Genomic DNA, 26711 nt, shown 5'->3' on the forward strand with positions numbered 1-26711 from the left:
GTTCCTGGACTGAAGAAGAGAGGGCAGGCTGGACAGGAATATGGAGGTCTTGCACAGGTCTCCCATTCCTCTTCAGTCTATTGTAGTGTGATATGCACCTACTAACATGCACTTAAGGAGAATCTTGCATCCATTATGGCCTTAAGCAGTGTGTGGGTAGTAGGGATAGGCATAATAGTGATGGTTTCTCCAAGCATTCTCATATCACCTGTTACCTGGAGTCTCATTCCAGTTTGCAATTGTTGCTCACTTTGTGCAAATGGGAAGTTTGCACAAATTGAGCAGTACAAATTGAAAAATACAAATTTTTTCAATTTGTATTTTTCAATTCAACAAAATACAAATTCTGATATATGGTTATTATGTAGTACAGCTACAATAGACAACTATCTAAATTCTAATCTGCTGGTACAACTCTGATGACCATACCCTATCTGAATTATTTTTATTTAATTAACTTATTTCAATGTCATTCTATGGCAATGAGTTCAGGTGAACATCACATTGCATAAAATTTGATTTTGCTTGCTTGTCTGAAGATCAGTTTCTACCTTGGTAAGTATATATGCATTTCTCTATTACACTTGTATCCTATTTTTCCTCCAAAGAGTTCAAGTGGTCTAGGCACAGGCAGCATAGAAGGCAGAAGAGTCCAGTAAGACTGAAAATAAATGGGAAATCACAGGAGAGTCACAACAGCATAGTCCTATCCTACTGCTTCAGCTGCTGCTGATGAAGCTACACTCTTTTTGCATAGTATAAGAGTATATGAAGCAATACTCCTCTTGCATAATGTAAGAGAGGTATCAACCATGCCTTCCCAATAGCATCTGGAATGTAAGCCACATCTATAATTGGCTGTGATACAGTTTGCATGCTACTTGCTCATCTGATACATTTGTAAACAAGCAGGCATTTAAAAGCATAACAGTTCTTCAATCCACTGGAAATTTTCACAGTTTAGAGAAATGAAGGACAGACAGAACAAAACAGTATTTTTAAAATTGATTTGACAGCTTTTTTATAATTCAGTTGAAATTGGCTATGTAATTGTGTTTTCTAAAATAGGCCTTAGAATAGTAAAGCATCTTTTTTGTCCCACTGTTATACAATTGCTCTATTATACAATTAGAAATACACTTACAGGTATTGTTTTCTGGGCTTCAGTGGGCCATTACAAATTTTTTCTTCACTGCCTGGTATCATACATGTACTATCAGCCCCTATTACATATACATCTTCATTGCTGCTTAGTCCTTCATTTCCTTGTGTACATGGAGGGTTTGGAAATCCCTCATTTACAAAATAGGGTCTTGGTTTCTTGAAGTAGGCGTCGTACCACTTAGTTACATTGCCATCATGCTGAACTAAAATCAGGCAAGGAATGGTAAGTAATGCTCTATTTCTATCACAAAATCAAATTAAGTAGAGAAATAATTTTGTAAACATATCTCATTGAATATCATAGATACAGACATATGTATAGCTTTACAAATGGTAGAAGGTATTACTTCTGACTATAAATGCCTGCAAGTTTGGGCTGAAATACCTTATTAAAAGAGAAAATACATAAATTGTGTAACATAAGATAGAAATATGAGTTCAACTATGCATGCATAGCTTTAAAGTATTCCAATAACACGATTTCCCCATTTCATTTCATTTCCATATTTATCTGATAGCTTTTGGATGTAATCAAATCAGGATGTCCATAATGCTCCAAACTTGCAGGCATCCTGTACGGGATAAGAGGAGGTCATTTTGGAGCAAGAGGGAAAGACTGAGGCACTATTAGGATCCTGGAGGTGCCAGTCTCCTTTACTGCTTTCCCCCAGAATGCCCCCACCCCCAGCCCAAGGTTGCTGTTGTGACTCCATAGATGCAGCTGCCATGGTTCTTTCTGTGTTAACTGATTTCCAGTTACAAGGCTGGAGCATTTTGCCAACCTTATCACTGGGGATTGGCACAATCCTATAGCTGTCTTGGTGCTATCCGGCAGCCACAGAATTTCCCATACCCTGCTTTTTAGGATGCCTACTGTCACAGTGTTCCTTACTATACAAACATTTATAAAATAACTAGGTAAGAGAATGACTAAAACACATCATCAATAGGTAGATCTCTTATCCTTTGGCATTTTCTGTCTGTTGTTTCAGTTTGTTTCCAGTTCTCTCCACCCATTCATGTACTCATTCAAGACATCGGTGAGTGAATAAAGAGATTATCAGGATAGAAAGCAAAAAGAACTATACACCCAAATACACTATACACAAGATGGCATAGAATTGCTGAGCAATTGGAGAAACTTGTTTACAAAAGAAGGATGATACTGAATTTTACACGTTTCTGTGGTGAAAAAATGGAATTTTGCTAGAACTCTGTCTGTATTATACAGCATTGTGATACTGCATCTTCTTCCATTCACATGCATTTACATCCCATATTCAGGAAATTGAAAAGCCTGCAAAACACAAGGTAACCCTGACAGCTGATTAACATTTACTGTATTACATGAGGGGACCTTTTAAAAAAGTATGTTTGTTCAATCAAGGAAGGCAAAATAAGAAAGAAAAGAGTAGAAATAGAAAGAAGATGCATATATTAATTTAAGGAAAAATCCTTCTGTACCTCCTGCTTCAGCAACAAGAATCTGTATTTTCTTGATGGGCCCATGGTCATCATTGTAGTAGCAAACAGGCATATGAATAGTAATGGTCGTAGCACTGACAAGCAGAGCACCACTGGTATCATAAACAGGCACTGGTTTCTTGCTAGGCTTTGGTGGTTCTGTTTTGAGACAAATACATTCTATGATGCTGTTCTACTGAATCCAGTTACTGCACTTCTTTTAAAGACACTATTCAAATGGAGCACTTTTGTGCTGAGTCAAATCCTCTTAATATTTTTTAGGTAAAATATTTCTGGGCTGCCCTTCAGGGCAGGATCACTCCCAACACAGTGCCCAACAGTAAAATGCATGCAATGAAAACTTGACAAGGCAATTAAAACAGCAAACATTCTAAATAACAACAAACATCAGCATAAGACAAAACCTATAACACACAATTGCAGCTACAACCCAGTGCCATAAAACATAACTGGATAAGGACAAAGTAAGCAAGTTTTCAGAGCCTTCATAAAATCTGACAAGGATGAATTGCATCAGGGTCATCAGAACCTTGATGGCAACCAATTCCAGATATCTGGGACCACTACCAACATGGTTTGCTCTTATGTATCTAGTTGCCCTGAAAGGTGGGCAAAGGGTTTCTCTTGCTGGTTTTAAAGTGCAGGAAGACTGATATGCATATTTCAAAAACTTGGCCACAACTTGGTTAAGGCTTTAAAAGTGGCACTGAACACTTTAGATGAGTGGGGAAATATATTGGTAACTGACGCGCTTGGTACAGTATGATTTGCTTGCCCACCATTCTTGGCTGGCACTTTCAAAGGCATTCCCATGTGCAGCAAATTATAATAGTACAGCCTGAGCATCACTAATGCATAGATAACTGAGGCAAAAAAATGTCCTCACCACCATAGAACTGCAATTGGTATAGCAGCCTAACCAAGTAAAACTACTTCTGGAACCACAGCCATCTGTGCACATACAGTTAGCACAGATTCCAGGAAGAATCCCGGAGTAAGACTCCTAACTGGTCTTTTAGGCTGGGTGCGACTACCTCTACTTGCTAACTCCATCCACAATAATTGGTTTCCTAGCCAAAAGTACATCTGTCTTGTCTGGATTAAGTTTCAGTCTGCTAACCCTCAACCATCCCAAGGTTACACTACAAGTTATACACTAGGGTTAGGACTCCAAGGATATGGAATGGGCTTCCATGGGAGGTGGTTGAAGCCCCATCGGAGAAGGTGTTCAAGGATAGGCTAGACAAGCACATGGTAGGCATGTCACGAGAAGAGTTGGCTGGAGCCAGGGGTCAGACTAGATGGCTCAGGAGGACCCTTCTGACTTGCTCTGTTTTTGTGTTTCTATTACCATGCAGCAGGGCACAGCTCAAAATCAGTGTACACTGATTATTCTTATTCTTATTTGTATTACATTTCTGCCCAGCAATTCTTCCTTTTGCAAGGAACCCAAGTTGGCTTAAAAGGTTCTGTGAACCAGTTACAAAGAGATTGGGAAAGAAAGCCTAGAGCAATCTAGGATGCACATCTCCTAGCGTATGGAAAAGCAAATGGAAATGATCTTAAATTATGTTTCTATAGCCATCATTGTGAGCTTAAGTGGACTCCAGGGGATGGTGGAGGACAGGAAGGCCTGGAGGAATGTTGTCCAAGGGGTCACAATGGGCTGGACACAACTTTGCAACTAACAACAATAGCCATCATATTTATTATGAAGCCTTATATGACCCTACCTTTAATGTCAGTTGTGATCTTAAGTTGAATTTTTGGCCCTGCACCAGCACCATTGATTGCATACACCTAAGAAGAAGTGAAACATTGAGTTACACTACATTCTGTTTACCCCAATAATACAATGTTGAAGGGATTACCTAGCTGGGTCTCATTGTGTATGTATGAAACAACATCATGTTTAAAGACCACAAGAGTAAAGTAAGACGTTGAATCTGGGCACAATAATACAGATTTGGAGACATACTGGATGTTTAGACAGACATGCTACTCCACAGCAAAGCTTTCTAGCTTAGCTTTAGCTTAGCTTTCCCACTGATCACCTCAAGAGTTCCTGGATAACATTAAAGAAAAAGCATCAACTTACACTGATATTATATGTATGTCCTCCTTTTAGTCCCTCTATCATGGCAGTTACCAACTTGTTTGTACTGTGCATAATACTTAAATTATAGATCTGGAAAGCCGTTGGGTCATCCTCTTTGTACACCGTAGCTTGATATACCTGAATATTGCCATTGAGTTCAGATGGTGGTATAAATGTCATCTGAAATTTTGTTACTTCACCAGGTATCTTCTGAAATGTTATGTTGTTAAGTGGGTCTCTAGGTACTGAAAGAATTTGAAATAATTAATTATTTACTCCAAAATTAATTAATTTGTTACCTTTCTGCTTCAGTCAAGATGAACTAGCATGTTACACATATATCTAAATTCAGATGTTAAGTGTTTTCGAGAAATTGCTTGATAAATCAATTAGGTACACCTGCAGCACACCACCCATGTTAGGAAAAACGTCATACTCATATTCAGCTGCACACACATTATAAGAACAGATGGCCCCAGGTTCAATCCCAAGCATTTCCAATTAAAAGATCAGGTAAGGGTGATGGAAAAGACCTCTGCCCCATAGAGCCTCTGCCTATCAGTGCAGTATAGATGGAAGATGGGGCAAGATGACCAAATAGTCTGGCCTCATAGTAGGCAGCTGCCCTGAGTAATTAGAACAGGTGCCCCAGTACTGTACAGTATGTAATAAAGCAAACACAGGCTCCTTCAACTGCAGCTAGAAAATTTTTGAACTTTCAAATTTTTGGAAAGGAGAAAGAACCATTATGTTTTACTTTCCACCACCTGCTCCAGCAAATTTATTTTGCAAATTTGCCCCTTCTGTTTTTTTTTTTTAAGGAGTAGCAATCAAGACACAGTCCTTGTGAAGATGATTCTTTAAAAGACAGTTTAAAATATAAAAATAAAATAAAATACAAATAAACACGTCAACTTACCTGCTTCAAAAGTGGAAAAAATAACTGAAGTACTAGACTTGCCTTCAATGTGTGCAGCATGTATATCCCCAGTAAAAGCAGTAACCACAACAGAATACCTTGTAAAGGCCCTTAAACCTGAAATATTAAGGGTTTTATCTTCATAATTTGTTTGGACGAATGAAGCTTTATAGTAATCTGTATCTACCTGTACAAAGCAAAAAAGGCCAAAATAAAGGATATTATTTATCAAAGCAGTAGTCACAGAACATGAATAATGTCATCAAATTGAAGAAACTGCAGTAGTCAAACTGGATTACTGTCTACCTGTGCAAAAAAGTTAGGATAACAAGTGTGTAGGTGGATGAATTTTTAATCCTATAGCAATGCCATTAATTTTTCCTCACAACTCATTTGGGAATGTTCTTTTGAACATTCTGTAGTTGTACAGAAGGATGTTTCAGAGGACCAAATATTGTACAGGGATGTTTATAATCTCAATAGATTAGAAACCACCGGTGCAGTTTTCAAGATATTTGTATGTAAGAACAATTTCTTAACATACATCATTGTAAATTTACTAAGGGGTTCGGTCTTTCTGAACTCTCCATGTCAAGGGTCCAAGAGCACAACATGCCCCAAAGTCACAAATTAGCTTTGTGTCTGTCTTGGTGGCCAATAAATACAGTGTATTGTTTTCCTCTATAAGGCCATAAGGAAAGTCACAATGACATCCCACTTCTCTAAGCATAATAGTAACTTTATGTGCCAGTGATATTTGAAATTGTTTTGCATGCCCCCAAAGTAGCAACAGCACATTTTTAAAGAAGTAAGTCCTAAAAAGAATTGGCTGTAAAGGTATAACTCTATGAACTCTCTTGAAAAAGGTAGAAGTGCTTAAAAAGACAGTTCTATGGCTTTTAGACAGTGTCTTGGAAATGATAGGATTCTGAGGATTCTGAGGCTGGAAAAAGATCTCTCCACACTCAATTACCTCCCCTTACAGGCACAGACGGACCCATACCAGCTGCTTCTCTGAGCTCATAAAAGGGGCATTCCAGGGAAAGGAAGGGGAGGATAGGACTGCCAGGCTACAGCATATCTTGACAGTTCTCAGGCCTTCTTTCCTCACCGTCTAAAGCACTGAAGGCAGTAACTGTAGGGCTGAAGGAGCAGGGAGGGTGTAGCTCACCTCCACCGATTCTCCTTCCCTGCATAGGATTTCTTTAATCCTTCTAATCTGGAAGCTTCTACCCTAATGCCTTTATTAAGAATTGCCTCCATTAAGAAAGCTGCATACAACAATGTGTATAAATTTGCATGCAAAGGTTTAAAAAAAGAGTTTGGGACAAACTGAACTTTGGGCTGGAAAATGAATAACCGGGAGAAACCGGGGAAAATGAATAACCGAGATTTTTCATCCCTATATCAATATTTGTGCACTGCGCTTTGACCTTAAGTATTTGAATAGGGTAGAACTTTGTCATAGCAGGTTCCATACAGTGGGCCAGTGTGCAGATCACAGCAAGCCATCGTGAGTGAATTCATTTGTGGGGCTCCATGATGTACCAAGCCATCATTCTCCATATGAGAGCCATGGTGAGGCCATGACATTGAGCCTCTGTAGGTGACTAAATCCACAGTGGTTTACCATGACATATGAGCCAGGTCATTATCTCAGCTTGGAACAGGTGCTGTTACAGGGAGCAAGATAGCAGTTTGAATGCTGATGCTCTCAGGAAGCTGTTGCTACTGCATCCCCCTGAGCTATAGTAATAAACTACCACATGGCTCTGTCTCCTCCTTTTTTGTGCCAAAACAACAGTAGAGAAGCCCCTGAAAAACCCACAAAATTAAGCAGCATGATATAGTTCAATCTACAAATGGTTAAATGTAATCTGATATAAAATTCCTTCCACATGCACATTCTTGAATTATTTCCTTCATTTTTCCAATGTGCAACAGAAAAAAGGATTTTGCATTTCTAAAGCAGCAGTCCCACTGGGTCAAATCTCTGGTAGATACAGCTGCTAACACAGTAAGATAGTTCAAGAATATATTTTCTTGGACAGATGTGCCTTAGTATCCCCACTGAGAGTTAACCTTAACCAAAGATTCTGATGTACTAAACAGACATCATTTTGTAGGATGGCTATCAAGAGGCAAATTCTTTTTCCATCCATCTGAACTTAAGTATTTTAGTTGGGGAAATATATGTACACACACACTCACACACACACACTTGCAGTATCGAGCTTTCTTGTCCCTTCCTAAATACCATGTGATTTATCTTTTAGGTCATTTGTTTATGCTTTCTTCTGAATCTATTCCAAACAGTTTACTTAGGGGCAGCCAGAAGGTTCATTGAGATCTTCTGATAAATCTTTGGGTGAGTAGATATCCAAGTGTTTCTGAACTGCAACAGTTGAACATAGTATAGTAGAACTATGCCTTCCACTTTTGTAAATGATGTAAACTGGAAGCCCATTTTCCAAAGAAAGCAGAGTACAGTTATTGAATTTATTATTCATCTTTTCCACTAGAACAACAACAAAATGATTGAAAAGTATGCTTGATGTAAGAGAGTATGGAAAGGCCAGTGTGATGCACTGAAAAAAGAGCTGTATTGAAAGGAAATTCAAATTCAAAATTCAGTAAAACTGCAGATGTCCCAATCAAGACTAAAAACAGTTGAGGTAAGTGAAGAATATCTTAATTGTTAGATCCCTGTTCAAAAGCCAAAAATCTGTCATTTGACAAACTAGACAATTCGTTCCTATTTTTAACAAATCAACAGTGTATCTTCCTTTAATACCTTGTGTCAGTTGAACAGATAATGGAGAACATCCTTAACCCCATGAGTCACAACAGTGTAAGTGTAAATTATCTGGTATCTTAACTATGCCACCAAAGACTATAGTGGGCATCATTATAGAACCATTGTGACACAGATGGCAGAATGTTGGAGTAGGATTTAGGAGATCTGGGTTCTAATCCACCTACGAAGCTCACTACGTGATTTTGGACTGGTCTCTGACATTCTCATTTCTGCAATAAATATGCCATATTTCAATAACAGGATTTCTTTCTCGATGGACCAAATGTGGATTGTTCAAACAATGCATTTGCCAAGTGATATTCTGGTACTTTCTTACATTATGACCAATAATTGATTGTCTGCTGATACATCTTTATGCAATTCAATTTCTATCCATAAGTAGTTCAGGCATATGTTTTTAGAAAACATGCAGACCTCTTAAAATTCTGTTGTGAACACAATCTTACTCATCCAATATCAGAAAGTTCCAGTCTTCACATTTAAACCATATTGGATGCTTAATCTGTAGCTGTATTAAATTCAGTGGAAAGGGGAAGTGGCCACCCACAACAATACACTAAAATTTAGGGTCCCAATCACAGTCTGTTCAGCCTTCAGTATGCTCTAAAGGTTGCCATCAACATGAGATAACAAATAATGCCTCTGGACAACAACATGTAGACACCTGTTCTAGCACATTTTAATATATTCCTAAAATACTGTGCATGGCTCATAAGAACATAGTACTGGAATGAAAGCTTGAATATCCTGGAATAAATGCAATGCAAGTAAGATTGGCAAAACTTGGTTTTTTAATAGATGATTGACTTGTGAAATCAAAGAAAGGTTAACATACAAGAGAACTTGCAGCACGATCCTATACATGTCTACTTAAAATTAAATCCCATTGAACTCACAGAGCTTCCTTTCAGGTAACTGATACAAGTTAGTAGCTTTAACTTTAATATAATCTATAGTAGCCTAGAAAATTTGTCTTATTTATTTTTTAAAATCTGTCTTGAACAAAATCTTAAATCTATGATAATGCCTCATTAACTGGAAATCTTTTGAAGGGATTTTGTAAAATACAGCTTGTTTGTGGAATCTGAAGTAGTAGCAGTTTCCCTAGAGAGCCATAACATTTTATTCCAGGACTTAACTACAGGCAGACTGATAGTTTTATTGGACTTTAAGCTATCAATAGGACTGCCTATGTAGACTTCACACCTGTAGCTACTGATCATATAAAAGACAATGCTTAAGAAGAAGACATTCTTAAAAATAAAAACATACTCTGGAGAGAAAATATTGAAATATTTCTTTTATATTATATAAAGCAAGATCCTTTCATTGTCTGAACATTCAGTAGACCCTGATCCATTAAACTAAAATAAGATAATGCAATAATCTATTGAAATGATGCAATTTCCCTATTGAACTTAATGTCATTTACTGTCAGATAATGGACATAGGATACGAGCTTTAGGGTGCAATCTTATGCATGTTTCCCTAGAAGAAAATGTCCTATGGTTCCCAGCATACCTCAGTCATATTAGCCAGGGGATACTAGGAATCCTGCGCCTTTTTATTGTCTTGATATGCAAATTAAAATTTGAGCCAGGATTAAGATTTGGAACATGGAAAAAGAAAAGGCTTCGTATGATCACACCATCATTTCCCATCAGAGATGATCATTAGCTAAGATTGCTGGTCCATCTGGACAACTGTACATTGGAACTGTTTATGACTTCTAGCAAGTTCCAGGTACACAACTTGAATAACCAGCTTCTACAGTAATATTCAGGGAAATGTTTTTAAGGCAGGAGTTGTGATTCCAAGAGGGAAAAAAACATGCTTCAGGTCTTTTTTTCTTTAGAAAATAGGCACTAATGTTACACAAGCTATTGATTTGTATCATCCATGGTCAAAGAACAAACAGTTGAAGTGACTTACTGAAGTAATGTCAATGAGGTAGAATGTTGGTCCTGTAATTATGACAGGCTCATTCCAGCTAATATTAATACTATATGGAGATGTAACTACCACAGTTACATTTTCTGGAGGTGCATCTGGAACTGCAGAAAAAGTTGAAAATATATCAAGAGATGTGGTTTGTTCCAAAATCAAATATATTCACAGTAATCTCCTTGCAATAAATACTCAATTTTCACTGTTTTAACATTACTGGTTGACTCAAGCTATTAGTATAGAATACAGTGGTACCTCGGCTCACGAATGCTTTCGTTCACAACCAAATCAGGTCATGAACAAAAATTTCATGACAATTTTGATGTGGGTCACAAAATCCACATTGGGTGGCGACCAAGATCACAGCCATCTCCCCATTCGCCCAAGTAGGGAGATGGCCATGATCGCAGTTGCGTTTGTGCAGGGAAGACGTGCGTGATCACGGGCACACTCCTGCAGGAAAGACGGGCACAATCTTGGCCATATTCCCCCCCCCCCCAACCAGCATGATAGCGGCCATCTCCCCACACACCCCCCAAATGGGGTGATGACCACAATCGTGCTGGTGGAGGGGAGATGGCTGAGATCACGTCCATCACTCCCTCCCCCAGCGCATTCCATTTGCACCTGTCTCTCTCCCAGTGCACCCACAATCATGCCTGTCTCCCCCCACTGCACCAGGATGACAGACCCATGCAGGGATGATCGGCACATGCAGGGGTGATGGGCACTTGCAGGGATGACAGGCGTGATCTCGGTCATGCTAGGGGGTGGGGAGATGGCCACACTTGTGCTTGGGGTGGGGAGGGGGAGATGGCCATGATCTTTGTTGTTCTGTCACTTTGGTTCACATTTTTCTGATTTAAAAAAATGGTTACAGAATGAATTAACCTTATTTACATTGAACCTTATGGGGAAATTTAACTTGGCTCATGACCAATTTGGGTCACGACCAGAGTCCTGGAACAGATTAAGTTTGTGAGCCAAGGTACCACTGTATAGCTGCATACACAGATACTCCACTGTTGTGTATGTTGATTTTAAGTATACATTGAAAGAAATAAAGATTGTATATTCTCTTTCTCTGTGTGTTGTCTACTTCATGTGTTATCCATGGATGTATATCCATAAGTAGTGGGGAAGAAAGGGAGAATGAAGAAAGAATTTAATTACATCCAAGGGGCTTTAACGGTTTAATATCCATGTATTTTTAAAAATGAACAGGTCCTGGGAAAGAATATTCAGATTACTGAGTATATACCCATCTACAATATAATCCCTCTGCAGTGTAGACACACTTACTTGGAGGCAAGTTCTATTGGTATCAGTAAGACTAATCTTTAATTAAGGATAATTAAGGATTATGGTGCTTTTGAGCCCATTGTAGCCTTTGTTTCTACACAGTATTAGGTTATTAGTCACACTGAGCTAGCCAGATATATGTAGACTAGTCGTGCACTAAACTCAGCCCAGACCAGCTTTGGGGAAGCTTCAATTAAGCACTGAAGTTGATTTGAACTGGGATTGGCCTGTGGCAGCCAATATGTGGCAGGCAGCCGGTGGCACACTGGCAACATATCTGGAAGCGCAGGGTGAGTGAAAACCACAGCTGCCACACCCTCAAAGGGATGCACATCTAGACACTTCCATATAAATGTATCTAAGATCAGAAAGCTAAAGCCTTTTAACTCTCAGTCTAAAGCATCAAGATGTCCTTTCACTGGCTTTCATCATAGCTGAGGAATGTTCACCAAGACATAGAACTTAACATCGGATAATTGGTATAATCAAAATATGAGTGGAAATTGGAAATCTATTAGCTTCAGTCTAGGAGCCTAAGCACAAACATCTTACATAAACAAACGTTGTGCCAATAGTAACTGTCATGTATTGATTTAAGAGTGTTTGTGAAATGAGTCTAGCTAGTAATGGGGCAAGATATCACCATACCCTTTCTCTTATAAATCACAGCAATTTACTCAGTAGGAATGACCTAGTCTTATTCACTCTTTCCCTATAATCCAATCACTTCCTCTCATGAGCACTTTTCTCCTGGTTTTCACAATAATGCATTTTCTGTAACTAATAACCATCATTTCCTGATTATCATGCTTCTATGCTTGCACAGGAATGTGGGTCTTATGGAGGTCAGGGTCATTTTTCCCATCCATCTGTGTCCTGATGCTAAGGCAGCAGTTAAGTTTGTTAGCTGGATGGTACGTCTGGATAGCTTATCATTTTACAGAGAAGGTCTTCAAAATGTAAGACTGATCCTCTGATGCATCCTCTGACTCAAGTGCTGCTCACTTCACTAAGGCTTATACTGGCAGAACATTTCAGGAGATAAGGTTATAAATTATCACATGTCTGAAAGTAAATCCATGCCTGCATTTTTACAACAGAGCTCTTTTACAAAAAAAAATAAAATAAAAAAAATCAGGTTTTCAGAACAAATACGACTTCAAAATGCCTGTCCAGACTATGCAATATTTTCCAGAGAGAAAAGTACTAAAATGAAATCACTTATTTTTCATTACTGAAAAATCTGCAAAGAATTAGGGATCTAGAGCCAACTCAGCATTGTCATCTCTGCCCTGCTTTCAGTCTAGCAGAAGCAACTCTATAGGAAATCTGATGACTTTAGCTAAGAAGTTAGAGACAAATAAAGTGATAAAAGTGAATATTGTTTTCTCACAATTTAGTCTAATGGTAATCTACTGATCATAGATTTGTTTTTGTTGTGGATAATTTTATTGGTCAACACTTTGAATAAGCTCCAATATTCTACCTGGCAAAGCAACTCTGAGGAGAATATAGGCTGAGCAGATCAAACTGACTATACCACATGGCCACAGTGAAACTGGTTTGGTCTATGGTCCTCTGTGCAGTTCTGTGGTCTCTTACTGCCTTTCGTTATCTCTATACTGCTTTTTGCATTAGCTCTATACTGCTCAGAAACTACAGGGAGAGAATGGAAGACATATTAAATTGTGATGCCATTGACATTTATTGATTAATAGGTGTAGCTAGAAACCACACATTGTCATTCCTACATGCTCAAGGGAAGCATTTAATGAAATATTAAAACATCCTTGTGCAGGTGACATTGATGGTTGAATGAGTGTGTGGTGGGAGGGCATGACTGCACTGACTTGCACCAATCTCCACAAGTTCATCTTACCTTCTGAACAGAGTCTACATGCATACTTCATACATACTGCATGAAACCTCTATTCACCCAACTGTAGCCTGTGTTGTATGCAGAAAAACTATGGCTATACAGCTTGTACATGCATAGGCATTGTACACAATGCATGTGGTTAAGGAGAAATCTTGATCAGCCCAGTGGTTCTCATGATGCATGTTCAGAGGATAAAGAAAGCAATGTAAGGATACTTGAGTTTGAGTCTGCATTGAATTGTAGGAAAAACAAGGGAGAGAGCCATTATTAAGTGGGTAATGTTTGAGGTGTGGAACCATACACAGTGGCAGGCATGGGCCCTGGATTTTCTGAGTAGTGCTCAAGATCCTTAGAACTATCCCAGGTACCATCATCAGCCTTATTACAACTCTGCTTCTTTTCTCTAAACCCAGTAATCAGGAGGACTTATTTCTTTAGCAACCTAATAGGGAATATAGAATTAAGGCTGAGTGTAGCCTTTTAAGGAGAGACTGCCACCTTTCCTCCGCAATCTGCTCATTATTTTAATTAAGTCCAGAGTCCAAAATTGCCTAACAGTACCACTGTCACCAGAAATTATTGGAGTGTGCCTAACTTTGCAGAAATTTTCCCAGCTGATCGCCACTTGGTAATTGCATTTGTGCTCTAGGCCATTACAGGCAGTGAAGCCTGACAAGAGGAAAAGTCAACACATGTCTATTCACATATCAAATTGAGTTCTAGATGCTTCATCCAATTAGCCTAGGCCCCTCATCTTGGATAAAAACAGAACTGGTTTGCAAAATGAAGTGGGTTTGAATAAGCAGTAATATCTGCATTTGGGGCAAGGTAATGCATAAGTGACAGCCTCCCCTGCCCTGTCCTACATAAATGTGCCTGGAATTCCTTTATTTTGCAAACTTCTTTCTGAGGTGCACCTGCTTTTTGCAAGATTCATGTAGCCAAATTATGGCATGGTCTCAGTTTTTCCCCCAACTAGGCTAGAGGAAGGCAAATAGATGGGGCAGGAGGATAGGGACTCCCTGTTCTTTTGAGCTCAAAGGCCACAATGTTTTGAGAAACTTTAAAGAATCACAAATTTACTGTGACATAATAAACTTTCATGTACATCAAGTTATTTTGAAAGATGTTGCCCTGGAGAAAATTGTCACTTGCTGAGATAAAAGTACCAGTGGTCCTATGGATTCTGTTGGATTTGATTCCCCCTGGATTATCTGGGTTTTTACTTGTATGTGCTTCCTCCCTAGAATCTTTCTGCTCTGCCTGAGGGTTGTCCCCCTTGGAATCAAATGCCCTCTACTCTCTGGTCCATACCTCCCTTTTTACAAATTGAGTACTCTTAGAAAAGATGGCTCTTTAAACACACACACACAGTTTAGAGTCTAAAAAAGCAGTCTTGGACAGAAAATTTGGTACATTATGGAAAACCAGTAATTATCCTTTATTTAATGAATTAATTATTGTTGGATTCTCTGCTTCAGGGCCTAAACAACTTGACTGGCTTTGAGCAATACTGTGCACCCTGACTAGGTTCCAGGTTGCAGAACGGGATGAAGAAGTTGCCATTTGCTGCTCTGCACAGTCAGCAAAATGTAGCACTAGCCCTCTTCATGGCAATACACACCATGGGTGGGGAAATGTACCTGAGATGGTACAGGGAATTATGTGGATAAGGAAGCAACTGGTGGCACAGAGACATCTGTGTAATCCTAAACTCAGATTTAAGCTATATTGAGTTCAGGGGGATTTACTAGCAATATAGAATTGAAGTTTTACTCATTCATAAATGTATTCAGAGCTGCATCTTGCCTTATTTACCCTGAAGATAGCTCCAGTATTTGGATCTAGTATTTGGCAAGTTTTAAGCAAGCATAGTTTGGGCATTACATTGTTTTTCCTGAAAAGAAGCAATAGATTAATTAGCTTGCCTTATCAAAATGTGCCCCCACCCCACCCCACCCCATGGATCTCAGCTGGAAATATTGTTCAGTAACTAGCATGGCCTCTGAGTGGGCAGAATTCAGAATTCATGGAAAGACATATCTGCTCAATTTCTGCTTCACATTCCCTGGCTTCAGGATTCTAAGTATCCATATGCAAAGGAATACAAAGCTCCTACCTTTGATAGCTATGTAAAAGAGAAAATTTCAGTATGGGCAGCTTTTCTCATTATGCTATGACAAACTGCAACTGTCAGCTTTTCTCTTTCTATTGTAAAACAAACTTATGTTTAATATTATGGTAATGTCATGGATTCATAAGAAAACAGATTCCATTGCAAAGTGGCATTGAATAATTTATCAGCAATGCAATAACAGTGCCATCAAACTATTTTATGAGACAGAAAGACAGTTCCTAAGAGGACAATCTATAAAACAGAAGGTTGAGTACTCTATCTGCTTAACCATGGGAACAGAAGTAGCATTGGTGATATACTACAAAAGTGATATTAGTGTGTATATAGTTAACAGTGTGTAAACATGTTAAACAAATATTCCCAGAAATGCTGACATTTTAAAACGGGTCAGCTTTAACTTTGTTATGCAAATTGTTATAACCATGGTGTTTTGCCATTATTAAATCATAGCCACAATCATGATTTAATTTTGCTTGTTCAACAATGTTTATTAAAATCCCCAAACTGTCCTTTCAAATCTCTTGTATCTGAATAGCAAACTATCAATTTGGTATTAATTCATCAAGGACAAATATTGCTAGTTCTTGTGCATGTCTTTCTTGCTGAAACTGCACCCCCAAGACAAAACTGCAGTGGATAAGACCAGGGCATTTTTTTGTCATAGAACGCACCGGAACAGCGTTCCGGCACCTTTTTTCCAATGGATTTTATGAAGTGATTTTGAATCGTAGCAGATTAGCAGCAAACATCATTAGCACAGTGCCTGCAGACTGCTTTTGTGTCTAACCCTATCTGATAATGAGATAGTGAGGGTGCTGCTCTAGGCTTGGGACGCTCCTCGGCGGAGTGTGTGTGTGTGGTCGTGCACTTACTGCTGGCGACGTGAGTTCCGGCACCTTTTTTTACAAAAAAAGCACTGGATAAGACAATCTGTCTATTCTGTTACTAATTACAGTACATTCTTAAAACAAGAAGCAATTTGATGCTAGAACTAACTGCAATGTAGTTCTCTGGTGATGGAAACAAGAAATGTGTTTTTATTTTTGCTTATTTAAAACAATTTCTACAATCTGGAAAAATCTAGATTACACAGCTGCATTTGATAATTAGCACAACAAGCAGCTGCTAAGATCTACCAGTGAGAAATATTTTCCTGGACTGGTGATTACCATCCATTTTCCTGAACATTTTTTCACAGAAATTGGAATGGTCAGCCTATTTTCAAAATTTTAAATCTTCCAGTTATGCCAGTGGAGTTACGATGAGAAAGCTTTGAATGCTTCAACTTTTAAAAATGTAGACCATATGAAGCTATCACTATGTGGAGACAATGTATACAAATATCAAAGTATGTTCTACTTATACTTTTAAAAAGGCATTTCTTTAATTAATTTATTTTCTTAGAGTGTACTGGGAAACTTGAAAAAGTCATTGAAATTAGATGCAAATTACAACTTGCAATGGTGTTTGACTGCTCCCTATCAAATACATTATGATAATCTTAAGCAGTATATTGTGTATTCAATGCCACAAGCTTCCATCACACGTGCATTTCTGAATATAGTGGAGTAAAATCACTGAATATAGTGGAGTAAAATAAATTCTTACAGATAGTCTTTTAAATCAAGCCTTCATTTTAAATTGAATAAGCAGAGAGGATATCCTTTGACAGAAAGAAGGGGCTGAATCCGATGTGAGTCTAATTTAAGTTCCATTCATTTCTATGTGCCTATTCTAATGTGATTATCATTAGATAGATCCCAAGGTAATTGTACACGCTATATAATTATACATGGTGTAAATTACTTCTACCATCAACAGATCTGATGCCAACATAATATGAAGAGATGTAATAGTCATTTTTACTTACACCCAGGAAGAGTTTGTGTAGAAATCCAAGGCGAAGAGCTGCCATAACCAGCATTCGTACTAGCAGAAACTCTAAATCGATACCATCTGAATTTTTTCAAATCATACACTGTTTCCTCTGTAAAATCTCCAGTAACATATGAATATTGTTCCTTTTCATGTTCAATACATTCAGCAGCTTCCCAGTCACTACAGTGGATAGATCGTAACTGTGCTGTAATCTTGTAGTTTTGAAAGTAGCCAAAGATAGTAACTGGCATTCTCCATCTCAAGGTCACACGTGTTGATTGTACATTTGAAAACGCTATATCTCTTGGAGCGCTGGGAACTAAAAGCAGACACACATAAAAAGTGGAAAAATACCTCAATTTATAGTGAGCAACAATTTGAGTTTATGACTGAATTCAAAATGATATTCAATAACGCCATACAGTGAATTAAAGATATGCCCTCACTTCTGGTGCATTTGTGATACACACACACACAACAATTAAGGTACAATCCTATCGATACTGAAAAAAGATCAAAACTCTCAGCCTTCCCCAGTCATGCATATTTCCTGCCTAAGTGTGCATAGGAATGAACCTATAGTCTATCTGCTAATGATATACACTGGCAAACATAAGAGTCATTTCCCTTTGCAACAAGTGTAAGTATAGTGAATAGAAAGCAGTATAAATGAAGGAGATTTTGCAATGTCCAGGCACATGCCAGGAAAAGAAAGAATAATTGAAGTTATTTATTTCAGTTGTACCAAGTTTCTTTCTGCTGTTAAGAGAGGTGGCATTACTGTAGCTATATTCGGGATTGGATCATGGTGTGGGGATGGAATATTTAGCACAGTTATTTCTGGCCTGGCTTCAACATCATCATTTGATGTTCTTTCTAACTAGGGTTCTTTTGAGATACCCATTTAAAATCTAAGATTCTCTTTCACTTCCCATTGTACACACTCACATACACACACACGAGAAAAAGGAACACAGTCATGACAAATGGTTCACAAGTCTGTGAATAAATATCTATAATCCAGTCTTGGGATTTCTAGATTTGGACTCAGGAACTCTAATACAGATGCAGAACTATTTCATCTTCTTTCCCATTCTTTCTAATGGAGGTTGCATATCTATGCTCCTCTGTGCATATGGATGTGCCTGATTTATTTGCACTGAGATCCAGATTTGGTACTCAGTTTTGAGTTTCCCAAACCCTGGGTAGATAGATGATAAGTGTCTGTCTCAAATGGGTCTGATTTAATGTTTCATTTGAAAAGATGTTTAGGTTATCTTGCAAGAAATGTATACATAGGTTCACATGATGAAGATTTGATACAAGGATGTCCCAGGAATGACAGCTGGAAACAAAGAATGCAAGATCATTTGAAATAATAAGCCAAGGCAAGCAGATCCCTTTTTGGCAGTCATTCTAATGCAGTGTCATTTTTTAAAAAGTCTTGAAACCTCATTAGACATGGAAAAATATATGCTACAGTCATTTGACAATAGAGGTAATGATAAAGGGAGGCAAACGACACAATAAAAAGGACTAATATTGGCCTTCTGCGCAATAAGATTTTGATGAACTGTTATATGTATCAAATTAGAAAGGTGCAAGACAGCTATGCTATCAAGTTATAGATACATACAGGATTATAGTTCCTTTAACATAATGAGGCAGATATATCTGCTTCCAGAGTGATAACCCTCACTCTCCATTTTTCTTAAGCCATTGGCCTAACCCTACCCTAGTGCACTCCCCTAACCCTAATATAGGGGTAATATACCATAGAAAATAATGTGATTTTGAAAAAGCCTTCCTTGAGTAGCTTTTTCTGCAAGGCTCAACATGTCTGCCCATTCTAAACACATTCCAACCATCTAAATCATGCCAGGACACCTCGCTTTTGTAACCCTAACCCTGCCGTGGTCCACATCCCTAACCCTAATGTAGGGCTAAAGTTCCTTTGAAAATAATGCGATTTTGAAAAAGCCTTCCTTGAGTAGCTTTTTCTGCACTGCTCATCATTTCTGCCCATTCTAAACACATTCCAACCATCAGAATCATGCCAGGACACCTCATTTTTCTAACCCTAACCCAGTGATGGTGAACTTTTTAGAGACTGAGTGCCTAAACTGCAACCCAAAACCCACTTATTTCTTGCAAAGTGCCAACACTACAATAAAACCTGAAAAACAAGGTTTTAGTTTAGAGAAAAACACCTCACAGCCAGTCCAAGCAAATATATATATATATTCTTGGCAGCACACTGACTGGCCATGTGAAAGCTTGGACTAGTCGCATCTAATGAGTTGCAGCTTGTGACGTCATTGCCTGGCACTACTACTCCTTTCCAAGCATGCACATGGCCCCTATGTGCGGTGTTATCCGATGCTCAGCTGCTGGGGTGATGCTGGGGCGACCTGGCTCACGTGCTGACAGAGAGGGCTCTGTGTGCCAGCTGTGGCACATGTGCCATAGGTTTGTCACCACTGGCCTAGGCGGTCCTACCTTTCACCACCTTTGGAATGGGTTGGATACCAGGAGAAGACCTTTTTACTGGCCTAGTCCATGTTGTCTTCCCAATCTGGTACCCTCCAGATGTGTTGGACTGCCAGTCATACAATTTCCAGCCAACATTAGTAACACTGTGTAGGAGTAACGTAAGGTGCAGTGCATAACATCTGATGAACACAAGATTGGGGAATGTTGATTTAGGTTTTTAAGTGCCAGTAAATCTAATTTATTGTCTTGAATAGGGAGGATCCAGAGATCCCATGAATAAGAGTTCCACTGGTGAAAAGGGCATTCTTTACTCATACAACTGAAAGTAGGAAAACTTGCTTATTCCAGCCTTCTTTTGAATTTTGGGTGGGGGGGCTTTGGAGTTGGAGGACTGTCTGGCACAGTACAGGAAATGGCACAAGTGGAGGGGAAACTGGTGAAAACTGTCTATTCTCCTATGTAATCAAATGTCCTTATACCCATGGGAAGGCCTGCATTTCTCTTCATTCATAAATATGTATGCAAATAGTTTCTGTATATTTCTTTCTATTTGAAGAAAGTTTTAGGAAAATGTATTGGCCTAGATACCTTAGCATTATGACCACACAACATAATATATCTCTTTCTTCATTATCCATATTGAATTTAGTTGTGATCAACCCAATATTAAAACAATCCAGTAATCCTTCCAAATGCTGTTGTTCAGAGATTTTGCAATGAGGCAGTGAACCTAATTTGATTTTACTTGGTGTCAAAAATAAATGCTTTGGCAGTGACTCAGTGCTGGCTATGTGTCTGTGACTAACATAGACCACCATAAATATGAAGCTGAGAAAAACTATAAAACTGTTTCCATTCCTAATCATGAGTCTCCAGTTTCAACTGATTTCTACGCAACAGAAAATAATTCATGTGAACACATAGCTAAGAAAAAGTTGACCTAATAATAACCATTTTCTTCTTGTTGTTGTTACTGTTATTAAACACATTTATTTGCTAATAAGTACTACCGATTCCAATGAAATACTAAATTCCATAAAATGGAAACTCAGATAATGTAAATCATCTTCACAATATGACTTTGTTACTTTCAACACTGATAACAACATCCTATCCCAACCCATTAATTTGCAAGGATGTTCTCTAAATATTTGATATGAACAACCAATCAGTGGATTAGGAAATAGTAAATATGAAAAGAACATCACTAACATTGTTAAGTGAAAAATTTGCTTGTGGGAATTGTTACCTGTTTCTGGAAATGTGCTAGCATTGCATATCTGTTCTTTTCCTTCCCCAGCAGCTGTTGCGGCTTTTACTTTAAATTGGTAAGTAGTATTTGATAAGAGGTCTGTGAAAATATGCACTGTTTCATTATCAGAAGATACTATTGTTGAATTCCTTCCAAATGTAATGATGTAATAGGCAATAATCCCATTTGTCTTCAAAGGAGGGTCCCATTGGACTACGACTAACTGCCAACTGGTTGCAGTACACTGGATATTCTGGACAATATCTGGAGCTTCAAAGAGAAGCATGTATCAGAGGTTAGCATTCCTATAAACCTGAAAAAGCAATTGCATTAGAGTACACTTCAGGTGGAGCATAATAACATTTCAAGCATGGTCAAGGATTCTAACAGTTGATATAACTGCATAACAAGATCACTAGAGTCATGCTTTTAAGCATAGTCCTCAAGTTTACCTTGTACCAACACTGGAAAATATGTGGTGGAAAACAGGAAGACAACGGAAGCAAACAAAGAGGTTTTAATATGCCACAAATATGTTATCTACAGTTTTCATTATTTGGCTATACAGGGGAGACCCCAGAGGATACAACAGGCACCATTTGAGAGAGAATCCGCCAGACCATTTGCTGGACAAAATGACCACAGAAGGTGACAGATGATGTGGCTTGCAGGTGAGCACCTATAACTGTCCAGCTGAGCAGATGTAAATGTGAAGCTGAACCCTGGAAGTGAACAAGTTGCTCATTTGCCATACTTCCAAGGCTCCTTAAGTATGTTTTCCAGAAACAGAATGCAGGCAGCAAAAACACTGGGCTGTGCATTAGCCCTGGACTTCTCTTCTACGGCCAGGACTGGAGCAGAGGGAATGTTTCTTCCCTGTGGTCTGCCATAGCTAGTCCCATTCACAGCACTGCTATCAGCAAGCCAAAGTATTATAAAGTGATATTATCAGGAGTTAACAGTGAAGCAAAGGAGCTATGACTAAGAAACTGGGCTGCCAAAAAGGTAGCACTACATCTTCTATGCCCAACTGCATCCTATGCTGCAACAAACACATCCCCATCAAAGAGATGGAAGAAACTTAGCTTCCAGTTATTCAGAAATCCCAAAATTACATGCAACATAAATGGTTCAGAATACAAATTAGCTTTGATTTGTATGGTCAGCAGGAACATCCCTGAACATAAAACTAGGATAAATATGCTTGAGGTACTAGTAGGAGCATATGAGTCACAAAGTTTTAATGTCTTAAAGTACAATCCACAAATTCATTAAGCTAAAATACTGGTATTTAAAAGAAGATGGTCCCCTGTCCTGTTTCCCACCTCAGCTACTGCTGCAAAAGAAGATCTTATATGACAACAGATTCTGCAATATCTTGGGCCAATGTAGGAAGAGAACAGAAGTTAGGGGCTTCCTCGAACTTTTAAATTACCTAAGAGTCCTTTCTGTCCCAGTTCAGGGAACAAAGCTGGCTTCCAGCACAAAGGCATGATAGCACAGGGTTCTCATGGACGGCATAACAATAAAACATTTAAATCGGTGTCCTATTGAGCTACATCAATGTACTTGAACTCCTCATATAAGTAGATTGGCTCTGCCTCTGTATGTTGACCTTGCACATTTTAACTTCCAGTACAGAAACTGCCTGGAGAGATAATTATTTGTGCTATTTACTATTCTTAAAGCAAATGGAATATTTGCATGTTACTGATAAGTGCATGTTAAACAAAGATTTCAGAATTGCATAGCTTTAGCCTTATGCCACATTTGGAGAGGGAGAAAAGAACTTTCCAGCTTGAAAGCAAATTCATATGCACACTGCACTGCATTTTAAGCAATCTAACCTGATTCCATTGTTGTGAATTTTACTGGGTTACTGAATTGATTGCCATTTCCAACTTTCGTGAATGCAGAGACACTGATGAAGTAAATGTTGAATGGTTCTAGTCCGAGTATATTAGCGTCATTGTGTGAACCTGAAACATTCTTGGATTAAAAAAAAATTACTAAAAATTTATATTTTGCAACATTTCTATAAAATACTGTTAATACTTGAAAGACTAACAAATTTATTATGGCATGGGTTTTCATTGACTAGAGCCCATCAGTTGCTTGAAATGTTACTTAGCAAGAAAATAGAAATACGGGTGCAGAGCAGCTTTCCTCCATTTGGTACCCTCCAGATGTTTTAGACCGTAACTTCCAGCATTTCTGACCATTGGCCATGCTAGCTGAAACACAACATTTATCCTCTTCCCTTCAAACAAGAGTTGGGCATGGCGGAAAAAATGGCGCGGGGGGGTGATTTTACTTCTCATTCCTTCTCCTTAAAAGGAGGGGGAAGGGAAAGGCAGCTAGCTGTACCATTGAGCCCACTAATTCACCAGCAGTGGACAGGAAGGACCAGCTGAAAGACTTAAGATCCTAGCCTTTCCCCCTATTCCCTGCCTCCGTATTGTCCCCTTTTTATCTTAATGAGGTAATTTGAAGTTGTTACTATGACTTTGGAAAGCAGCTCTGATGGTACTTCTAACAAAAGCTTCAAGGAGGAGGGGGAAGGGAAGGCTCCAATGTTAGGTTTTTCCTCCTGTAATCATTGGAGGAGAATGATCCTCAAGAGTGGGAATCTGGAGTATTCTATGGTCTCTGAGCCTCTGAGACCAGAGGATTACTCAGTAAAAGGAAAAAACACAAAGTGCATGCAAACCTCAGTAACTGCTGATAATACTATCATCCTAACATTGCTAAGTTCATCAGCAACTGTAGCTGGACAGGAAACCACTGTCTGTATTCATGCCCATATAGGCAGAATTAAACCTTTTCATAAGTTCTCATTCAACAGTTTCACATTGGAGATATTCTTTGAAATTCCTCTGCAGGAGATTGGCATAAACTCTCCCAAAAATATTTTAAATTTTAAATGTTTTATGAGTACAGAATAGATTGTGCTTTCCTCATCCTTTTATTTCCTGCACTGAAATTTGATAGTTAGATCTCATTTTTCTTCTTCTTCTTGTTATTCCTTTACTTTAAGAAAAAATATTGCATGCTGTGCTGCTCTGCGTGACAAGAAAAAAAATCCTTCCCCCTAACATCAAACCATTTCCTTAAAAACAAAAATAGTTAAAAGCATCCAAGTTCATCTCTGCAAAACAACTCCTAGACAGATTCAGTCACTGGATATGTTCACATGGCACACTAATCCACTGTGGCAATAATCAATAAGCCAGGATCGGTGGATTTTTGTCCAAGCAAGCCAGAGTGCCCAACAGATGATCAAGCTCATTGTGACCTGGTTTCCACAATGTAACAGCCAACCATTACCTGTTACTGTTGGTTGCTTGTTGTAAAAATCCAGTCATGGTTACCAATCGCAATATGAATGAACAGTCTGCTGCAAGGTTTATTGTGACCATGATTGTCATGACAGCAAAGCCAGGATTTTTAGTAATTCAAAAATCCTACAAAGTTGCATAGCAAGAGCAGAAGTAGGTGCTATACCTGCCCAGTGTCTATTCCCAGTCTTTGCCTAGCAAGACGTTCTTTGCTTTCCCGCCCTTACCCCCAGCCCCTTTCTCTTCCCACTGCGGGACTAGTGGAGGCAGGCAGTGGCGTTGAGAGGCAAAACAGTGTAAATAGTCCACCTGTATCCTTGACTAGGTGGAGGCAGAGGAAAGGGGAAGAGAAAACAAGAATCAATTGTCATGTTTTAATGAGGTGGGTTTTATGGCTTTATTTTTGTTTGGGAATACTTGTACATTTTTGGGTCTGAAAATTGGCAGCCTTGGCTGGGCAATTCCTGAGGGATACCTGCTGTCCAAAGTACAGCAAGTACTGTCCCTGGACAGTAAACCAGCAAGTCTCTAAAGACTGTGTTTAAAAAAGCAACTTTGCTTGCAGTTGACAGCAAGCAAAAGGTGAGCTGTAAAAAGATCATAAAGCTGTGAGTGATTCTTGCTCATGAAAAGAGCATGACATGCCTGTCATGCAAGATCTCTTTTTTTTTCTTTTTTTGCACTGACTATCCTCAGGATCCATCTTGCATTTCTTGTACATTTTTACCCAAGACTCTAGCTGCTCAAGAAAGTGCAGAACTCCATCTGACTTCATTTTTAGGGAAAAGGAGATTAGACAAAATTCTGTCTCCTTTTAAGACAGATTTTTGATAGGGCAAAACATATTACCTGGCAAGCACACATGGCTGTATTCTGTCTACTATGATTTTTCTGCTCCAGTTTCTTTAGAACCTGTCTTTTCTCTTTCATTTTGCAAATTCTTTATAAATTCTCTTCTGTGCCTCATCTGGCATAATATTGGTGTATATTGGGCAATGATGACTAAACACACTAACATAGCATACCTGATAAAATGTAGTTTTACTGCTGTTATCAAAAATGTTGAACATATATCTTCTAATAACACCATTTGGTTGAGGACTAGGATTCCATTTTAGCCACACAGAATTAGATGTGTAATTGATAATTGTCAGATTTTCAGGAGGAGCCAGTGGAACTGTGAAAAGACACGTCATTTAGCTTTAATAGTATATGCTACTGATACATATGAATATTTCTAATATAAGCCAATATTTGCAAATTTGTAATCCAATTTATTTTGTTATACATCAATTTCACACACTCCCTCATGTTTTATTTCACAAGTGTTGTGCTTAAATGAATGTTCTTCAACCTGTTCTGATATCAGAGAATTGTAGAATCAAACAGTTGGAAGAGGCTTAGCAGGCCATCAGGTGCAAGCACCTGCTCAATGCAAGACTCAAGTTACCCATTCAGATTTCAGCCCAGCCAGACCCCACTTAGCTTCCAAGATTAGGCAGGATGAGGCACTTCGGGCTATAGAGAAGTGCACACATTTCTTCTCACACATCAATTCTGTAGCAGATCTGGGGAGAGGGCTTCCCACCACCCCAACTTTCCTAACAGATTTGGAAAACTCACCAAGCAGCATCATTTTCCCTTTGTCCTTTTAAGCTACTAGCACTATATTCCAAGCACTCTTCTTCCCTCCCTTTGATAGAATTCAAAAAACCCTATTGGCTCCTGTCAAGTTCTGTTTGGTGGGCAGGGAGAGTTGATTCTGCTGAATCAGGGCAAACGGAAAGAGCTTTCTCGGCAAAATGGAGAGGGTTCTCCACTATCCAGCCTTTTCCAGCAGCTGCTCCTACCTAGATAATGAATAGTTTCATTTTCTCTTTTTCCTTTTCAGACACTAATCATGTGTTCTGACCTTTGCACCTTGCTTCCATCATTTGAACTCAAGAAGTTTTCCCAGACCCTGTCAAGGGCTGTTTAGTGGGTTGCATGGGAGTTGAATGT

The 26711-nt window shown here is 38.7% G+C and overlaps 1 protein-coding gene across 1 annotated transcript in view; it reads right to left on the minus strand.

The window, feature by feature from the left end:
- Positions 1-26711, minus strand: part of PTPRQ (protein tyrosine phosphatase receptor type Q) — a 119131-nt gene that overhangs the window by 30589 nt on the left and 61831 nt on the right. The window contains exons 31-40 of the mRNA XM_044455453.1: positions 25736-25887; positions 23220-23361; positions 21370-21642; positions 17620-17946; positions 10417-10538; positions 5667-5853; positions 4748-4992; positions 4383-4449; positions 2629-2787; positions 1145-1367 (exon numbers count right to left, since the gene is read on the minus strand). Of these exons, the coding sequence (XP_044311388.1) occupies positions 1145-1367; positions 2629-2787; positions 4383-4449; positions 4748-4992; positions 5667-5853; positions 10417-10538; positions 17620-17946; positions 21370-21642; positions 23220-23361; positions 25736-25887 (1897 nt within the window). The remainder of the gene's footprint in view (positions 1-1144; positions 1368-2628; positions 2788-4382; positions 4450-4747; positions 4993-5666; positions 5854-10416; positions 10539-17619; positions 17947-21369; positions 21643-23219; positions 23362-25735; positions 25888-26711) is intronic.

The sequence above is a fragment of the Varanus komodoensis genome, unplaced genomic scaffold, assembly GCF_004798865.1.
Source record: "Varanus komodoensis strain SLA01 unplaced genomic scaffold, ASM479886v1 scaffold8, whole genome shotgun sequence".
Taxonomy (NCBI): Eukaryota; Metazoa; Chordata; class Lepidosauria; order Squamata; family Varanidae; genus Varanus; species Varanus komodoensis.